Raw genomic sequence first — 17,804 nt, forward strand, 5'->3', positions numbered from 1 at the left:
ACCATTCAGTGTCTTTTTAAGCTGGAACTTTTGTTTTACAGCTTAGACTAGCTTGTGTTTTAAGGGCCCTGTTTGTAATAATATTCTAATAGGCCTCAAAATGTGTAATGCGAAACACCTTCTAGGGGCTAAATATATGGTTACATTGCATTACTTTCTGCCAGTCTCGATTCAGGTGGTTATGCTCTTTCGGAGCTGACTAAATGGTTACATAACCATGCTTCTTACAAATGTTATTTTTATTGTGGTGCCCTTTAGGGGCTGTTTTGAGCATTACCGTCAATAGACTACAATATTTGCTGCACTGGGAAACTCACCCCAGAATGCTTAGGACAATAGGACCGCCATCAAAACGGTCAGCACTGCAAGCTCTTTCGGTCTAGATCATCTCTGGGCCCCTACACTAGATTGGGGGGGTGAGGGGGGACAAATAATAATATAAAAAATATAACAAATAATAGCAATATTTAAATTTTTTGCTGAAGATAGTTGAAGAACGTCAATGGAAGTGCTCTAGTTATATGCAGATCCACTGGAATTATGTGGCACAGAAGACTAAATTATGCGGCAGGGCTGACCAATTTATGTGCAAGAAAAGTCAAATTATGCATTTACAATGGCAATAGCTCTAACTCAAGCAAACGCAAGACCTCTTGCATTGCAAATGCTTGTTTTATTTCTGGTTTCTAAGGGGCCTAGTGGTTCCTACTGTTTTTACTTTCATAAGTAATGAAGTCAGTGAGCCATGAGTCACAAAAAAAAGCATCAAATGGCCGGCGAAGCTCTTCCCCAGCAGTACCAGGTGGACACTATAAAAGGCATTACTGAAAGTGCACCACTGTTAGCCACGACCCAGAAAGTACCATTGTGGCAATCTGTTTGTATTATCATGTATCTCTGGGAGAGGGACACCACTTTTTTGCTGTTTCTGTCTCAATTTGTTTCGAAAGGAATATAACATTTCTTGCCGGATAAGCTGTTGACATGAAATTGCATACTCAAGATCCGGGCCCCTTCTTCAGGCTAAAGGCCTAGTGCATGATATTGAGTTTGGCATTGATGGGAACTCCTCCAGCGTCTGCAGGAAATGTTCAAACAGAGAAGAATCCATTAGAAGGTGTTCATCCACCGTAGAGATAAAATAGAGAAGTTAACTGTATGAGTGGACTCTCCTCCGGATTTAGGACTTCTGCCAGAAATCAGAGCACCTAACTCCGAATCAGGCCTAAAGACTCTTAACCAGGCATGCCTTCACAGCACGAGCCCCGTGGACATCTGTAAACTAGCCGTGTCCTCTGCACTGGATGAAGCCTTAACACATTTCATTTGAGAAGACTTGGCCCTCTGGAACTAGAACTTCTACTTTTTATACTTTCCTTTAATAGTTGTAGATGCCTCTAAAGAATTAGTAACAGTAACACCATCCACAAATAAGTGTGGTTCTCAAGTGACAATATTCAGTCTGTTTTGTCTTTGTTCATCTGGAACACTCTTCCTCCGGCATATGTTGTATTCTGTATTTTTGGGGCGGATTTAAGCCAATGAGTGTGAAGCTCACGCTTACTTGAAAGTCAACTATGGTGTCTGCTTTGAGGTGTTAGGTTTCTGCTTCAACATTTCAGGTTTCGTAGATCCCATGCCCCTTTCCTGTGATTGTTTTTGTATCAGGCTAGTTTTATTTTCAGCCGGAATTGCACTGATACTAGTGTGCCTGTGACCAACTTTTCAACGGGTCTCAAGGCCAAAGGCCCAGATAAAGCATTATGCATAAAAGGTCCTTTGTTTTCTAGTGCTTTTCAAGGTACTAAGTGTTTCCACTGCAGTTGGATCTTGCTCTTTGTTAGGATTTATAATATTTTTGACTGAACGGACTGAGGGAATGGACCAGTGTGATTCTGAAGAAACATCACAAAAACGTTTGTGATATAGCATGACATTTCCACCGTGGTTCGAAATCTCTACAAATTCTTCCTTTCAGTTTCAGCTAACAGTGTTTCAACCTAAATACCTTGCGAGGGTTTTTGGGGAAAATATCACTTAGTGGCCTCAATTTGACACAGTTCAATGGGCTGCTCAATGTATTCGCTCTGAAATGCTTAAGCTCATTGATTGGTAATGGACCTATGCCCAACACCTTTGGCGATCAAGGAGCTTTGACAAAGGTTGTGTAGTGTGAAGTGTAGTTATTAGTCCACAGAGAGTTCCTTTTACATTTGGAGCACAACTCGGAAAGGACACAATTTATGCCTTTCAGAGCCGAAAATGCAACACAATTTACAAAATATATATATTTCATAGAGCCATTTATGTAACATGTTCTTTTCAAATGAAGAACACTGATCTCTTGAGATCCTTAGTGATGAACAGTCTTCTTATTTTCCCATTCTTTTTAATTTTTTCCCCAACCCTATGGTGTGAAAAGCACTCAGGAAATGGCACCGCTTTGTGCGGCATTGAGTATGGATGACATTTCTGAAGTCCTCCCAAGATGACAGGATCTTCGTGCATGTAAATATTTACAAGATTCATGCTTCAGAACTTTTTTGGATTCATGTGCTTTGCCCAATGCTATTACTGTGTGATTGGAAACTGAATATTTCCAAATGTTCGAAAAAACAACCCATTGGTTTCTCAACTTGAGGAATGTCAGTGGACATCAGCCAGAACCCCGGAATGAGCTATAACGCACAAACCTCGTCAGACGGACTTGTGGGAGCCATTGTGTGACAGCAGTCCATTCTTACCATTTTCTTACCTTTCAGTTGGGGACTTTGTTACCATACCTGAATCTATTAAAAAAATCGAACTGCAAAAACGCAAGTTACCACTAGGCAAACCTTGCTTTTTTTGGTATTGTATACAATGTTTATAGGCCGCATTCTACCAAACAGCCACATCAGAGTACTATGAGGAAGTCTAAAGACACAGCACTATAAAACAGCGTCAAGTTTTTTTAAACGATCACTCATAGTCACTATAAAACAGAGTGCGTCTTTTTAAAATAGATAATTGATAGAATCAGTAAACAGGGATGGATTCTGCATCAAAGTAAGTGGTCTGGGAAGTGATTAGAGGGGAAGCCACCTGAGGTATTAGAGGTATCCTCGAATTACCAAGATTCAATTGTTTACAGCAGGAGTCTCCAACAGATCGATAGCGAGCTACCAGTAGCTCTCAGGCTACTTTTGAGTATCTCACACGTGATAGTTACCTGTCAACTGAGTTAACAATATGCAGCTGCCCAAAGGCAAAGGCAGCACTGTAACACCGGGTGCACAACTTTCTCTGGGGTTTGGGAAGCTGAAATTACAGAAGCATGAAGCCCTTGCTCTTCTGAACAAATCTTGTTTTTTCTTTTTTCTGGTTTCTTTTACTACTTTTTTCCATTGTTTGCTACTTTCTTTTTTTCCTTTTCTTCATCTGTTTCGTTAGTTATTTCTTTTTTCTTCTACTTCCTTTCTCTCCCCTTTTCCCATTTTCTGCTCCGGTTCCTCCCCACTTTTTCTCTTTTCTCCCTTCTATCATGCTGCGCTTCTTTCTCAATTGTTCTTTTTTTCTTTGTCGCCTTTCTTTTTCTCAGTCTCTTTTTGAATTTCTTGTTCTCTTTCACTTTTGTCTTTCCTTTTATCCTTTCTTCTACTTCTCTCCTTTCTCTTTCTTTGATACTTTGGTTTATACTCCGTTTTTTCATTACCTTCTTTTCTTGTTTTAACTATATTTTGCTCCGTTTTTTCTTTCTTGTTCCACTTTCATCTACCTTTGCTTCTCAACTAGCTCTCCTCTTCTTTCCTTCACTCATTGTTTATGACTTCTTCTTTCCGTTTGTCTTATCTATGTCTACCTCTTTTATTCCTTTTTTCTTCTCCTTTCACTTCTTCTTCCACTTCTTCCTTTTACTCGTTTTCCTTTTCACCTTTATTGCTTGTTCTTAGTATTCTTTGTTCACATTTTTCTTGCTGTCTTTTTCCCTTTTCTTTTTTCTCTTTGCTATTCTGCCTTTTCTTCTCTCATTCCCACCTTTTTGTCTGTTTCTCTTTTCTTCTTTCTTCCGCTCCTGTTTTCTCATGCTCTCTTCTTTCTCTTTCTCTCTCTCATGCTATCTCTTACACCACTTTTCACATTCCCTCCCTTTCGCAATACTATTCTCTTTTTGTATCCTTTTCTATTTCTCTCTCATTTTCACTGACTCCCTGATGCTTCCTTTCTTTCCTTCCTCCTCGCATTTCTTTCTTCCTCTCCTTACATTCTTTCTCTCATTGTCTCTTGCTTCCTTCCTTTCCTCCTTTTTCACATTCCCTTATTATTTTGTCCCTCTAATTCCTTTTATTTTTTGAATCTCCTTCCTTTTCCTTTCTTCCTCTCCTTCCTTCCCTTTCTATTCATAATTGCTTTATTTCTGTGCCTACCTTCTTAAAGCAATCTCTTCATACATTATTTGTGGGTCTTTATTGTCTGGCTGATAAACAGTGTGCAGGTCACTGCCAAGATATGTCTACTTCCAGACAGCTATGACGTCTGCATGGGCTTCGCAAAATTATTGCTAATGGTCCTTCGTGACCTAACTCTCAAAATGAGCAGTGTCATCTTATGTATTGCACAACAATGCAGATACAAGTCTAAATTAGACTCCCATTTTGATTCATAAACAAGGGACAAAACTGATTCTTAGGATCCCCACAAGTTAACATTTGTTATATAGCTCATGTGGCATTAATACTGTATGCTCACTGGAGCAGGACTGTGATAGTGGCTATCTCCCCGCCAGGCCTGTTAAGAGTTTCCCACTAGGTTGGTGGGCGGAAACCTGAGCCCGCTAGTCTAGTGGGAAACACCCTACAGCATTGTCTTTTGCTCGTAATCGAGCCGGCGGCAATGCTGTAGGATGCAGGGTGCACCAGCACCAGCAAAGCAGACAGTGAACATTGCGAGGGTGCTGGCCAGGGGGACCCATGCACTGCCCATGCCAAGTGCATGGACAGTGCAGGGGCTCCCTGCATCCGTTCTCTGCCAGACTTTAAATGGCTGGCGGAGAACAGGGTTATAATCCCCAGGGCAGTGCTGCTTGCAGCGCTACCCTTGCGGATTAGGGCCGCCGCAACCACCAGACTGCTGGGATCTCTGATCCTGGTGGTGCTGGAGGTCTGACCTCGGCACGACAACTGTGGTCGTAATGTGGTGCTCTGACGGCTACTATAGTGGCTGTCCGACCGCCACAGCAAGTCTGGCGGTCACTTCGTTATGACCACCTATGTGTCCAGGACATGCCTAGCTCTGGATGTAAGGAAATGAGGTAGCAGCTCCCGCTACGCTTTCCGTTCCTTACTATTTCAGACTTTTATTTTGGGATACAGATGGGGAGTAAAATGTTGGTGACCCTACTCTGGACAACATAACCAGCCACTCTTGTGTATCCATCTGTCACCAATGTTACATAGGTGTTGTGGGTTTTCTCCTAGCATGTCTGCGACATTTGAAGGGCTTTCTGTGCAACAACATCATGGTTTACATATTGGTCTTGCATAGAAGGAGTGCTGCTGACAGTGACGGTGGAGTAGGTGCTTACATTGGATGGCAATCCCAACACTGTTTCTGAGTATGGTGACTGCCTGATGTTGTTCATCCTAGCAGAGCAGCCACATTCAAAATGGAGCAAAAAAACGTAGAGGTGGGTGGGTAGGAATTCTGACATTTGTTGGATTGAAATCCTGTTAATGGCCCACTCTAACTTCAGCCCAAGTTGCTTTTTGGCTAAAAAACAAAAACAAATCATACTGGCTGATGGAGGCAAGCATAACAAGAAACCACTGCAGCACTCTTTCACTTCTACGCAGTTCAGAAATTTGCTAGGTCCTTTCACTCAAATTTCATAACTTTTGAAATATGTGGGAATTAATCTATGCTCTCTGCTTCCCCTCCCCTAGTGTCACTGCACACACTCCTGCAAATTCTTTCAGAAGCAGCAAGGATTCAGTCTCACAGATATTTCTGTGTTTTAGTCTGAGAAGAAATCTGCAGTTTGTGCTTCGTGAGCAACATCTTCTGAGATCGAGAGATACTACAATAAGACCATAATCAGTGGTACATGAAACAGTTCTCTCCGTGCACTGGCAGACACAGGTACTATGGCAGAAAAGTTTCAGAAGCAGAGATAAAATTAAAGCAATGGCTATTCCATATTGTGCAAGAGTACAGAACAAACTCTTGTGATGTTAAAAGGCATGACACTATTTTACTGAATTATTTAGGAAATAATGTGACGGAAGCCTGCTTATTGGAGGTCTCCAATGAAAAATTATAGGGTGCTTAACAGCTTTGCTGTGCTTCATATTCGTTCCTATATTGCAGTACATTCACTCCTCTGAAGATATTGTAAGACGACAATCAACACTTTATAAAGAGCCTGAATATATAAACGCTGGATCCACTTTTGTAAAGGTATGCTTACGCCTTGTGAGAAAACTAAACCATGTAAATACATCCCTTTCTTCTCCCAAAACCCACCAAAAACATAACCAGTATCAAAGGGAATTTTACAATACTCACGCAGTGGGTCCCCCAGTCGTGTTAGTCTTATGGTGGATGTCGTTCCAGGTCACCATGTTTTTTAACCCCGTCGTCCGTGACTCTCCTATTGTGAAAATTAACTTCTGCTTGAAAGCTTGGCACAGCATTCTCAGAATTTCTCGGCCCTCAACATTATCTGGGAGGTAGGCCCGTCTGGTTGTCCCAGCATATGGTTGGCCAGGGTATGGATGCATATGCTAGGAGAAATAAAAAGGTGGACAAGTGTCAGTGCTCAAACATTAATGTTTGGAGGTCCCACAGTGGGGACAGGGCGGGGGTCTCTCTGAACTTGTGGTAACAATGTCATTCATACGCACATCATCACTAGACGTTCGTAGCTGCCAAGGTTTCAGATTGCTATGTGTGACATTTTCATAATTTCAGTATAATTATGAGTGGCATTTCAACAAGTATAAGTGACACTTTCTTGCAAGCAAAATCAAGAAATTAAGATGCGGGAAACATATAAATAGCCTAACACACTAGTGAGCTCAGCTGTGAGGAGACATAGACTCCGTGACTGCAGTTCTCAGTATGCTGGGGCGCGGTCATGAGAGTCAGACAGGCAGGATCAGCTCAGAAGTTCATGACTGAGCATGACTGTGCACCTGCAAAAAAGCAAATTTCACAGCATTATAAAGTGCAACAGATGATTATACTGACTTCAGGCACATACTTCTCTGAGAGCTTGCTCTGCTTGCGGCAAGACTCAGGTGGGCCTCCTGTGGCAGGACTGCTACAACTGGAGGAGACTGAGGCCTGCGGCACAGCAAGACCACCTCCGCACATTCTGGTAGCACATGACAACTGCCTCACTGTGGACTCACTGGTGAGGCAGCAGCGTGCAATTAACTTGAAATGCCGTCCGCTCGCGCCGCGGGCTTTAAGACAGACCAACAACAGTCTACTGATGTGAGTCTGACAAACTCACATTGTCTCCACAGTAGCCAGCTGCTGGGCAGTGGCAGCGACTCCTCCTGACATTCTAAGCTGCGTGGTGTGCCGCGTGTGTTACACTGTAGCACACTAGTAGCTAGCGAGCAGAGGAGCCAGTAGCACCCAAGCCTGCCGGGAGCAGTGCACAGCACACACTGGCACTACAGCTTTTGGAGCATTATAGCAGCGCTCTGGCTTGACAGCTGAGATGCGCTTTAATGCGTGATTATGCTTTTCAGTGGGGTGCTGCAGACCGTCACACTGAAATGCGTTAAACTAATGCCTGATGCATGGTACTTGGCAGGGCTGGACGTTCGCTGGTAGTAACAACTGACTTAATATGTCAGAACTGACATGGCGTTACTACATCACTCGGAATTTGCAACTACTGTGGCAATGTGCAGCAATCCTACGAGCGCACTCTTAATGATTCCATAACAACTGTAGGATTATTGTAGCAGGCAAAGGACGAAACATTGATGAATGTTCTTTTATGTTTATTTGTATAGCACACTAATCACCCGTGAGGGTATCCAGGAACTTGAACAGGTGCACAGGTGAGCGTCTTCTCAGAGTAATTCAAAAAGCAAGGTCTTCAGCTTCTTGTAGAAGTCAAAAATTGAGGAGGAGTCTGATGTGTTGTAGGAGCAGGCGCGGCTCATCCTTTAGGGCGGAGGGGCTACACCCCCCCACCTTTTACCCCTCATGAAGAGTGTCTGTCAGGCTGAACAAAGGTCAGACTGACAGACACTCTTCATGTTCAGGTCTGGCAGACATGCGCCATTTGCGCAGACTCCTGGCTGCCTGAGCTGAACTTTGCTGGGCTGAGGAGGTCACAGCTCCTATGGGCAGGACCTCCTCGGCTTTGCAAAGGTGCCTCGACGCCCTCCCCTGGGTGACGAGGAAAGCGTCACCCATTGACTTTAACCTGGGCGCTTCAGGTTTTAGCCCTGAAGCGCCCAGGGCGCGTGTCAATCAGTGACACTTCGTCACAGAGTGGGGTGGGGTCAGCAGTCTCACTGACCCCCATCTCACTTGTGACGAGGCTGGGACTGCTGCCTTCCCTCACTGGCTGACCTAAAGTCAGGCAATGAGGGAAGGCAGCAGTCCCAACCCTCCTGGGACCTCCGAGGCTGAAGGCAAGTGTGTGTGTGTGCGATCTTTTAAAATGAATTTTTGGTGCATGTGTGCATGTTTAAATGTTATGAGTGTTGTTAATGGATGTGCGTGTGAGTGTGAAAGAATGAGTGTGTGTGTGATCTTTTAAAATGAATGTTTGGTGCATGCGTGCATATTTGAATATTATGAGTGTTGTTAATGGATGTGCGCACGTGCGTGTGTGTGTGTGTGTGTGAAAGAATGAGAGTGTGTGTGTGTGTGTGTGTGTGTGTGTGTGTGCTTCCCGCCCGCAACCCTCCCTCCTAAAGATGCCGGCCACCACTGTGTAGGAGGCCATGTTTTTGGTGCGATGCATGAGAACTAACAACCTCCTGTTTTGCTCCTGTGAATGCGGGGAATATGTGCAAGTGAGAATGAGGCTGAGCTTAGGTGTCTGCCAGGCTGGTAAAATTGTATGCAGTTGTTGACATATGGTGGACCAGTGTTGTGTAAGGATTTGTATGAGAGCCTAAGGAGTTTGAATTCTCTACCTTTGTGAATGGGGAGCCAGTGCAGTGAGATGTGGATTTAGAATAGAGTGCCTTTCAAAAAGAACCTTGCATCATTATAGAAGCGAACATCTGGACATGGGAGGTGCACATTGGCACCCTTCAGATTTAGAGATTACTATCCCTGGCCAAGGCTTCATACACATCAGAATACTGCCGCTCAAGGTGGTATACCACCTCTGTGGAGAAGCATGGAAAATAAATAATATACTAATTTATACACAGCAGACCAACAATGTAGTATCTGAACAAGAACAAAAGAAAGATATTGAAAACCCTCTGCAAAGACTGTCATGTCATCTCATACTATCTCACGGTCAGTGATCTCTCTATAAAAATATGTACGTAGATGTACTCAGAAGAATAAACTCTGCAACTAATGAGTGCATCATCAGCTACTAAGACCCTCATGAACAAAGTGGATATGCATTTGCAAACTCTCTAATTTAGTAAGTGAGAGGTTCTGCAAATGTTAACACCATTTTAAATGTACTACATCCATTTAACCATGCAGAAAATATTTTCCAAGTCATTCAATGGGATAGGGAAACGCTATTTAGAAGGGGTGTTTTCAAGGCGTCCATTCCAAATACTGACTCCTTAAGGTATGTATTAATATTTTTCAAGCTAAATCTGGTCACAAAAAATTAATATGTTACCACCAAAGGAAATGGTAACCCATTTGCAAGCCGGAAATTGTCCTCAAGGGGCCGATTCACCTTTGGGAATGGTGATTTTTTTTTTTTTAAAGAATATGCAGTGGTCAGATGGACCACTGCCTAATCTTTAAAAAGTGTGTAAACATTTTTATTTGACTTTTTTAATGCATCCCATTTGTGAACAGTGAAAAAAAATGTAAGATTAGGTAGTAGTCCCATGTTTTCCTTTTAGGAAAAAAACATTATATATATATGGAAAATGTCACTTACCCAGTGTACATCTGTTCGTGGCATGAGACGCTGCAGATTCACATGCTGTGCACATCCCGCCATCTAGTGTTGGGCTCGGAGTGTTACAAGTTGTTTTTCTTCGAAGAAGTCTTTTTCGAGTCACGAGATCGAGGGACTCCTCCCCTTTCGGCTCCATTGCGCATGGGCGTCGACTCCATCTTAGATTGTTTTCCCCGCAGAGGGTGAGGTAGGAGTTGTGTTTATAGTAATAGTGCCCATGCAATGGAGTAAATATGTATGTACATTATGGGGGTGATTCTGACCCCGGCGGTACTAGACCGCCGGGGCCAGGGTCGGCGGGAGCACCGCCAACAGGCTGGCGGTGCCCCGCAGGGCATTCTGACCGCGGCGGTTTGGCCGCGGTCAGAAGAGGAAAACCGGCGGTCTCCCGCCGGTTTTCCGCTGCCCTTCTGAATCCTCCATGCGCCGCCATGGGGATTCAGACACCCCATACCGCCATCCTGTTCCTGGCGGTTCGCCCGCCAGGAACAGGATGGCGGTATGGGGTGTCGTGGGGCCCCTGGGGGCCCCTGCAGTGCCCATGCCAATGGCATGGGCACTGCAGGGGCCCCCGTAAGCGGGCCCAACTTTGAATTTCACTGTCTGCATTGCAGACAGTGAAATTCGCGACGGGTGCAACTGCACCCGTCGCACCTTCCCACTCCGCCGGCTCCATTCTGAGCCGGCTTCCTCGTGGGAAGGGTGTTTCCCACTGGGCTGGCGGGCGGCCTTTTGGCGGTCGCCCGCCAGCCCAGTGGGAAACCCAGAATCACCGCAGCGGTCTTATGACCGCGGAGCGGTGTTCTGGAGGGGGGAACTCTGGCGGGCGGCCTCCGCCGCCCATCAGAGTTAGAATCACCCCCATTGTGTTTAAAAGTGATATATTTACAAATTTACAAATGTACAAGTCTAATTTTTTCTCAACTTAAAACGGCTACAGGCTCCAGGGGAGGTGGGAGGGCGCATGTGAATCTGCAGCGTCTCATGCCACGAACAGATGTACACTGGGTAAGTGACATTTTCCGTTCAATGGCATGTGTAGCTGCAGATACACATGCTGTGCATAGACTAGTAAGCAGTTATCTCCCCAAAAGCGGTGGTTCAGTCTGTAGGAGTTGAAGTTGTTTCAAATAAAGTCCGTAATACTGCTTGTCCTACTGTGGCTTGCTGTGTTGTTAACACATCCACGCAGTAATGCTTGGTAAATGTATGAGGCGTAGACCATGTGGCTGCCTTACAGATTTCAGTTATTGGTATGTTTCCTAGAAAGGCCATGGTAGCACCTTTCTTTCTAGTTGAGTGTGCCTTTGGTGTAATAGGCAGTTCTGTTTTTGCTTTTATATAACAGGTTTGAATACATTTAACTATCCATCTGGAAATGCCTTGTTTGGATATTGGATTCCCTGTATGAGGTTTTTTGGAATGCAACAAACAATTGTTTTGTTTTGCAAATTTGTTTTGTTTTATCTACGGTATGTAGTACATTAGTGCCCTTTTAATGTCTAATGTATGTAATGCTCTCTCAGCTACAGAATCTGGTTCTGGAAAGAATACTGGGAGTTCCACTGTTTGATTTAAGTGGAACCGTGTTATGACCTTAGGTAAGAATTTAGGATTTGTTTGTAGAACTACTTTATGTTTATGTATCTGAATAAAGGGTTCTTGTATAGTAAATGCTTGTATTTCACTTACTCTTCTGAGAGACGTGATAGCTATCAGAAATGCTACTTTCCATGTTAAGTACTGTATCTCACATGAGTGCATGGGTTCAAAAGGTAGACCCATAAGTCATGTTAAGACAATGTTGAGGTTCCACGAAGGAACTGGTGGTGTTCTCGGTGGGATAATTATTTTCAGACCCTCCATAAATGCTTTTATGACTGGGATCCTGAATAATGAAGTTGAGTGCGTAATTTGCACATAAGCTGAAATTGCGGTGAGATGTATTTTAATGGATGAAAAAGCTAACTTTGACTTTTGTAAGTGTAGTAGGTAGCTTACGATGTCTTTAGCAGATGCGTGTAATGGTTGAATTTGATTATTATGGCAGTAATAAACAAATCTTTTCCACTTATTTGCATAGCAATGTCTTGTGGTTGGTTTTCTAGCTTGTTTTGTGACCTCCATACATTCCTGTGTAAGGTCTAAATGCCCGAATTCTAAGACTTCAGGAGCCAAATTGCTAGATTCAGCGATGCTGGATTTGGGTGTCTGATCTGTTGTTTGTGTTGAGTTAACAGATCTGGTCTGTTTGGTAGTTTGATATGGGGCACTACTGAGAGGTCTAGTAGTGTTGTGTACCAAGGTTGTCGTGCCCAAGTTGGTGCTATTAGTATGAGTTTGAGTTTGTTTTGACTCAATTTGTTTACTAGATATGGAAGGAGTGGGAGAGGGGGAAAAGTGTATGCACATATACCTGACCAACTCATCCATAACGCATTTCCCTGAGAGTGAGCCTGTGGGTACCTGGATGCGAAGTTTTGGCATTTTGCGTTTTCTTTTGTTGCAAATAGGTCTATTTGCGGTGTTCCCCACCTTTGGAAGTAAGTCTTTAGTATTTGGGGATGAATTTCCCATTCGTGCATCGGTTGGTGATCCCGAGAGAGATTGTCTGCTAACTGGTTTTGAATTCCAGGTATGAAATGCGCTATTAGACGAATGTGGTTGTGAATCGCCCAATGCCATATTTTCTGTGCCAAGAGACACAACTGTGTTGAGTGTGTTCCTCCCTGTTTGTTCAGATAATACATCATTGCCATGTTGTCTGTTTTGACAAAAATGTGTTTGTGGGTTATTATAGGTTGAAATGCTTTCAGTGCTAGAAATACTGCTAGTAGTTCGGAGTGATTTATGTGAAGCTGTCTCTGCTGAGTGTCCCATTGTCCTTGGATGCTGTGTTGGTTGAGGTGTGCTCCCCACCCTATCACGGAGGCATCCGTTGTGATTACGTATTGAGGCACTGGGTCTTGAAAAGGCCGTCCTCTGTTTAAATTTATAGTGTTCCACCATTGTAGCGAGGTGTATGTTTGGCGGTCTATCAATACTAGATCTTGAAGTTGACCCTGTGCTTGTGACCATTGTGATGCTAGGCACTGTTGTAGGGGCCGCATGTGCAATCTTGCGTTTGGGACAATGGCTATGCATGAGGACATCATGCCTAGTAGTTTCATCACTAATTTTACCTGTAAATTTTGTTTTGGGTGCATGGCTTGTATTACGTTTTGAAATGTCTGTACCCTTTGTGGACTTGGAGTGGCAATCCCTTTTGTTGTGTTGATTGTTGCTCCTAAGTATTGTTTTATTTGACAAGGCTGTAGGTGTGATTTGTTGTAGGTGAGTGAGAAACCTAGCTTGTGAAGGGTTTCTATGACATACTTTGTGTGTTGTGAACACCGTTCTTGCGTATTGGTTTTGATTAACCAATCGTATAGGTACGGGAACACATGTATTTGCTGCCTTCTGATATGAGCTGCCACTACTGCCAGGCATTTTGTAAAAACTCTTGGCGCTGTTGTTATCCAGAATGGCAACACTTTGAACTGGTAATGTACCCCTTGGATTACAAACCTTAAGTACTTTCTGTGGGAAGGATGTATAGGTATATGGAAATACGCATCCTTGAGGTCTAGTGTTGTCATGTAGTCTTGTTGTTTGAGCAATGGGATCACGTCTTGCAGTGTCACCATGTGAAAGTGATCTGATTTGATGTATATGTTTAATGTTCTGAGATCTAGTATAGGTCTTAGAGTTTTGTCTTTTTTGGGTATGAGAAAGTACAGGGAGTAAACTCCTGTTCCTTTTTGATGAATTGGTACTAACTCTATTGCATCTTTTTGCAACAACGCTTGGACCTCCAGTTGTAAGAGATCCATGTGTTGTTTGGACATGTTGTGTGTTTTCGGTGGGACATTTGGAGGGATTTGTAGAAATTCTATGCAATAACCATGCTGGATAATGGCTAGGACCCACGTGTCTGTTGTTATTTCTTCCCAGTTGTTGTAGAAATTGGTTAGTCTCCCCCCCACTGGTGTCATGTGTTGGGGATTTGTGACGTAGAAGTCACTGTTTATTTTGTGGAGTTTTGGGACTCTGGAACTTCCCTCTACTCTTTGGGAAGTGTCCTCCTCTGTATTGTCCCCAAAAACTTCCCCGCTGATATGGACTTTGATAAATGGGTCTTGTTTGTGAGGGTGAGGGTTCTGTGCTCTCTCCCTGAAACCCTCCTCGAAAATGTGATTTCCCAAATGTGCCTCTGCTCTGTGGGGAGTAGAGTGCGCCCATGGCTTTGGCCGTATCTGTGTCCTTTTTAAGTTTTTTGATAGCAGTGTCCACCTCCGGCCCAAACAACTGCTGTCCGTTAAAGAGCATGTTCAGGACCGCTTGTTGTATTTCCGGCTTGAATCCGGGGGTTCTTAGCCATGCGTGCCTCCATGTGGTCACTGCTGTATTTACAGTCCTAGCAGCTGTGTCGGCTGCATCCATTGTTGAACGTATCTGATTGTTCGAGATACTCTGGCCTTCCTCCACCACTTGTTGTGCTCTTTTTTGGAACTCTTTGGGCAGGTGTTCTATGAAATGTTGCATTTCGTCCCAATGAGCCCTATCATATCTCGCCAGCAATGCCTGTGAGTTGGCAATGCGCCATTGGTTGGCTGCCTGTGCCGCAACCCTTTTCCCTGCTGCGTCAAACTTGCGACTTTCTTTGTCTGGAGGTGGGGCATCTCCTGAGGTGTGTGAGTTCGCCCTTTTACGAGCTGCCCCTACTACCACTGAGTCTGGTGTTAATTGCTGCGTGATGTACACAGGGTCTGTTGGTGGCGCTTTGTACTTTTTCTCCACCCTTGGAGTTATGGCCCTGCCCTTCACAGGCTCCTGAAACACTTGTTTGGAGTGTTTGAGCATTCCTGGTAACATAGGGAGACTCTGGTACTGGCTATGTGTGGACGACAGTGTATTAAAGAGAAAGTCATCCTCTATAGGTTCTGCGTGCAGGGTGAAATTATGAAACACAGCTGCTCTTGACACCACCTGTGTGTAGGCAGTGCTGTCCTCAGGTGGTGACGGTCTCGCTGGATAACCGTCGGGACTGTTATCTGATACAGGCGCATCATAAAGATCCCATGCGTCGGGATCATCCTGACTCATCCCTGTATGAGTTGAGGACTGCATCATTGGTGGAGTGGCTACTGGTGATGGTTGTGGTGAGCGTTGTGGAGATGGTGGCGGAGTCACTTGTCTTGCCACCTTTGCCTGTGGCTGCTTGTCTTTCTCTTGGAAGGCAAGTTTTCTTTTCATTCGTATTGGAGGGAGAGTACTGATCTTCCCTGTGTCCTTTTGAATGTGGAGCCTTCTTTGAGTGTAATCTGGCTCCCCTGCCTCTAGTTCCTGTCCGAATCTGTGTCCTTGCATCTGTGAGGACAGGCCCTGTTCCTCGGTGTAGGAACTCGATTTCGGTTCCGAGGCCGGATGTTTCGGAATGGAAACTTTTTCGGCAGTCTTTTTCGGCTCCGAAGACACTTTTAAAATTTTCGGCATACTGATCTCTTGATGCTGACTCATTTTGGTGCCGCCCTCTCGGTGTCGAGATTGCTCTGACCCGGTGTCTCAGGGTCGATTCTGCTCTGTGCCGGTATCTCGACCGGAGTCGGATGACTTCGACACATGCATGCCCTTTTTCGGTGCCGATGGTCGGTCACCTATTTTTCGGGTTAAGCCATGGCCTGCTGGCGGTGGCGTCCCCTGGGCTTTAGTGGTTTTTCTGTGAGTTTTGTGTTGTGACATCTTACTCACGGTTTTCAGCGTCTGTTCGGGATCAACCTCGTCCGAGTCCGAATCTGCGATGGAGAATGTTTCTTCCTCTTCCTCCAAGTGTCGTTGTCCTGTCGGCGCCAACGCCATTTGTAGTCTTCTTGCTCTTCGGTCTCTTAACCTCTTCCTCAACCGAAGAGCTCGACAGGCCTCACAGGTATCCTCTTTGTGTTCTGGAGACAAACACAAATTACAGACCAGATGCTGATCTGTATAAGGATACTTGTTGTGACATTCGGGGCAGAAGCGGAATGGGGTCCGTTCCATTAGCCTTGAAGACGCCCGTGGTCGGGCTGACCAGGCCCCGCCGGGGAATCGAAAACCCCGAAGGGCCACCGGAACTCTTCAAAATTCGGTGTCGATCTGTTGTAACTAACCCGATACCGAACGCAAACAATACCGTCGAATTTTCCGAGATTTTAACTAACTTTCCGAACCGAAACGCGGAGCGAAAAGGAGCACGTCCGAACCAGATGGTGGAAAGAAAACAATCTAAGATGGAGTCGACGCCCATGCTCAATGGAGCCGAAAGGGGAGGAGTCCCTCGATCTCGTGACTCGAAAAAGACTTCTTCGAAGAAAAACAACTTGTAACACTCCGAGCCCAACACTAGATGGCGGGATGTGCACAGCATGTGTATATATATATATATATAGAGAGAGAGAGAGAGAGAGAAAGAGAGAGAAAGAGAGAGAGAAAGAGAGATAATTCATAGAACTGAAAAAACACCTTTGGAAATTCACTTAAAAAAACAAAGGTTAGAGAGAAGTTATAGTTAGGTTCAGAATTTCCCCACACACAAAACCATAGAAAACTATAGAAATTCAGCAGGTATAGTTTGAGTTATCTCAAGACACTATAACCCGTGCATTGAGGTAACTATAACTTGCACCCCCTGCCATGCACAGTTTTATCATCAATAATTTTACTGCAAATGTTCCAGTGATATTAATTATTTCTGAGAAGATATGAGTGATGTAATATGTGGGGTAATTAGCAGTGCATGGCGAGGGTGCGAGTTATAGTTACCTTAGGGCATGAGTTATATTTTCTTGAGATAACTATAACTGCTGTTTTTTTTTAGTAAATTTCTAAGTTTTTTTAAAATTCTGGGTTCTAACTATGATGTCCCTGTAACCTTTGGTTTTTCAGTGAATTTGCGGCCAGTTCCTGCAGCCAACAACCCACATGCAGCCAACCCCACAACCGCGTGGTCGCGGCCAGGCCCTGAGGCCATCCCCTAAAAGATAGCCAACATGTACATGAATATTGTGGGGTTGTTGATGGGAGTAAGCAGATAGAAGTAGCATTCTTTGAGCATAAGAAATAGATAATTTGGCCTTCCTCTCTAGGACATGATAAAGATCAACATATCCTTCAGCTTTTTGTTCATATGGGTCTTCTGACAAAGACAAAAGAGGACAGATTTCACTGAAAAATAAGTTTGCTCTAATCGACTCTAATAAAGTGGTCATCCAGCTGCATATGCCTGTACTTTTGGACAGATATGAAAGGTCCTTACTGGACAAGTGTTGTGATTTACTCTCTCCACACTCTTGCCAACCACTAAGGGGAATGCCTTGGTTACCTTCAAACGCTGAGCTACGATATCTGACATTGAGCTATATCCCTGTACTGACTTGCAGGACATTAGGCACTATTCAGAACTTACTGTTCATGTCATTTGTGTCACTCTTTATGACAGCTAGAAAGCTCTTCCTTCCAAAGAATATACTTCTAAGAAACTCTGAGCTTGTGACATACATATCCCAATACTGATCTCCAGCTTCCTGGATAACCTTTAAGACCTGATTGGCATTACAAATCAGTGCTGGGTATTGTGGCAGCCTGTATTTTTTGTGCCAAATGCTGCATTTCT

At 44.2% G+C, this 17,804-nt stretch overlaps 1 protein-coding gene across 1 annotated transcript in view; it reads right to left on the reverse strand.

The window, feature by feature from the left end:
* Positions 1 to 17,804, reverse strand: part of LOC138292158 (E3 ubiquitin-protein ligase DTX3L-like) — a 129,012-nt gene that overhangs the window by 6,855 nt on the left and 104,353 nt on the right. Inside the window, exon 7 of the mRNA XM_069230577.1 lies at positions 6,544 to 6,761. Coding sequence (XP_069086678.1) covers positions 6,544 to 6,761 — 218 coding nt within the window. The remainder of the gene's footprint in view (positions 1 to 6,543; positions 6,762 to 17,804) is intronic.

This window comes from Pleurodeles waltl, chromosome 4_2 (assembly GCF_031143425.1).
Source record: "Pleurodeles waltl isolate 20211129_DDA chromosome 4_2, aPleWal1.hap1.20221129, whole genome shotgun sequence".
Taxonomy (NCBI): domain Eukaryota; kingdom Metazoa; phylum Chordata; class Amphibia; order Caudata; family Salamandridae; genus Pleurodeles; species Pleurodeles waltl.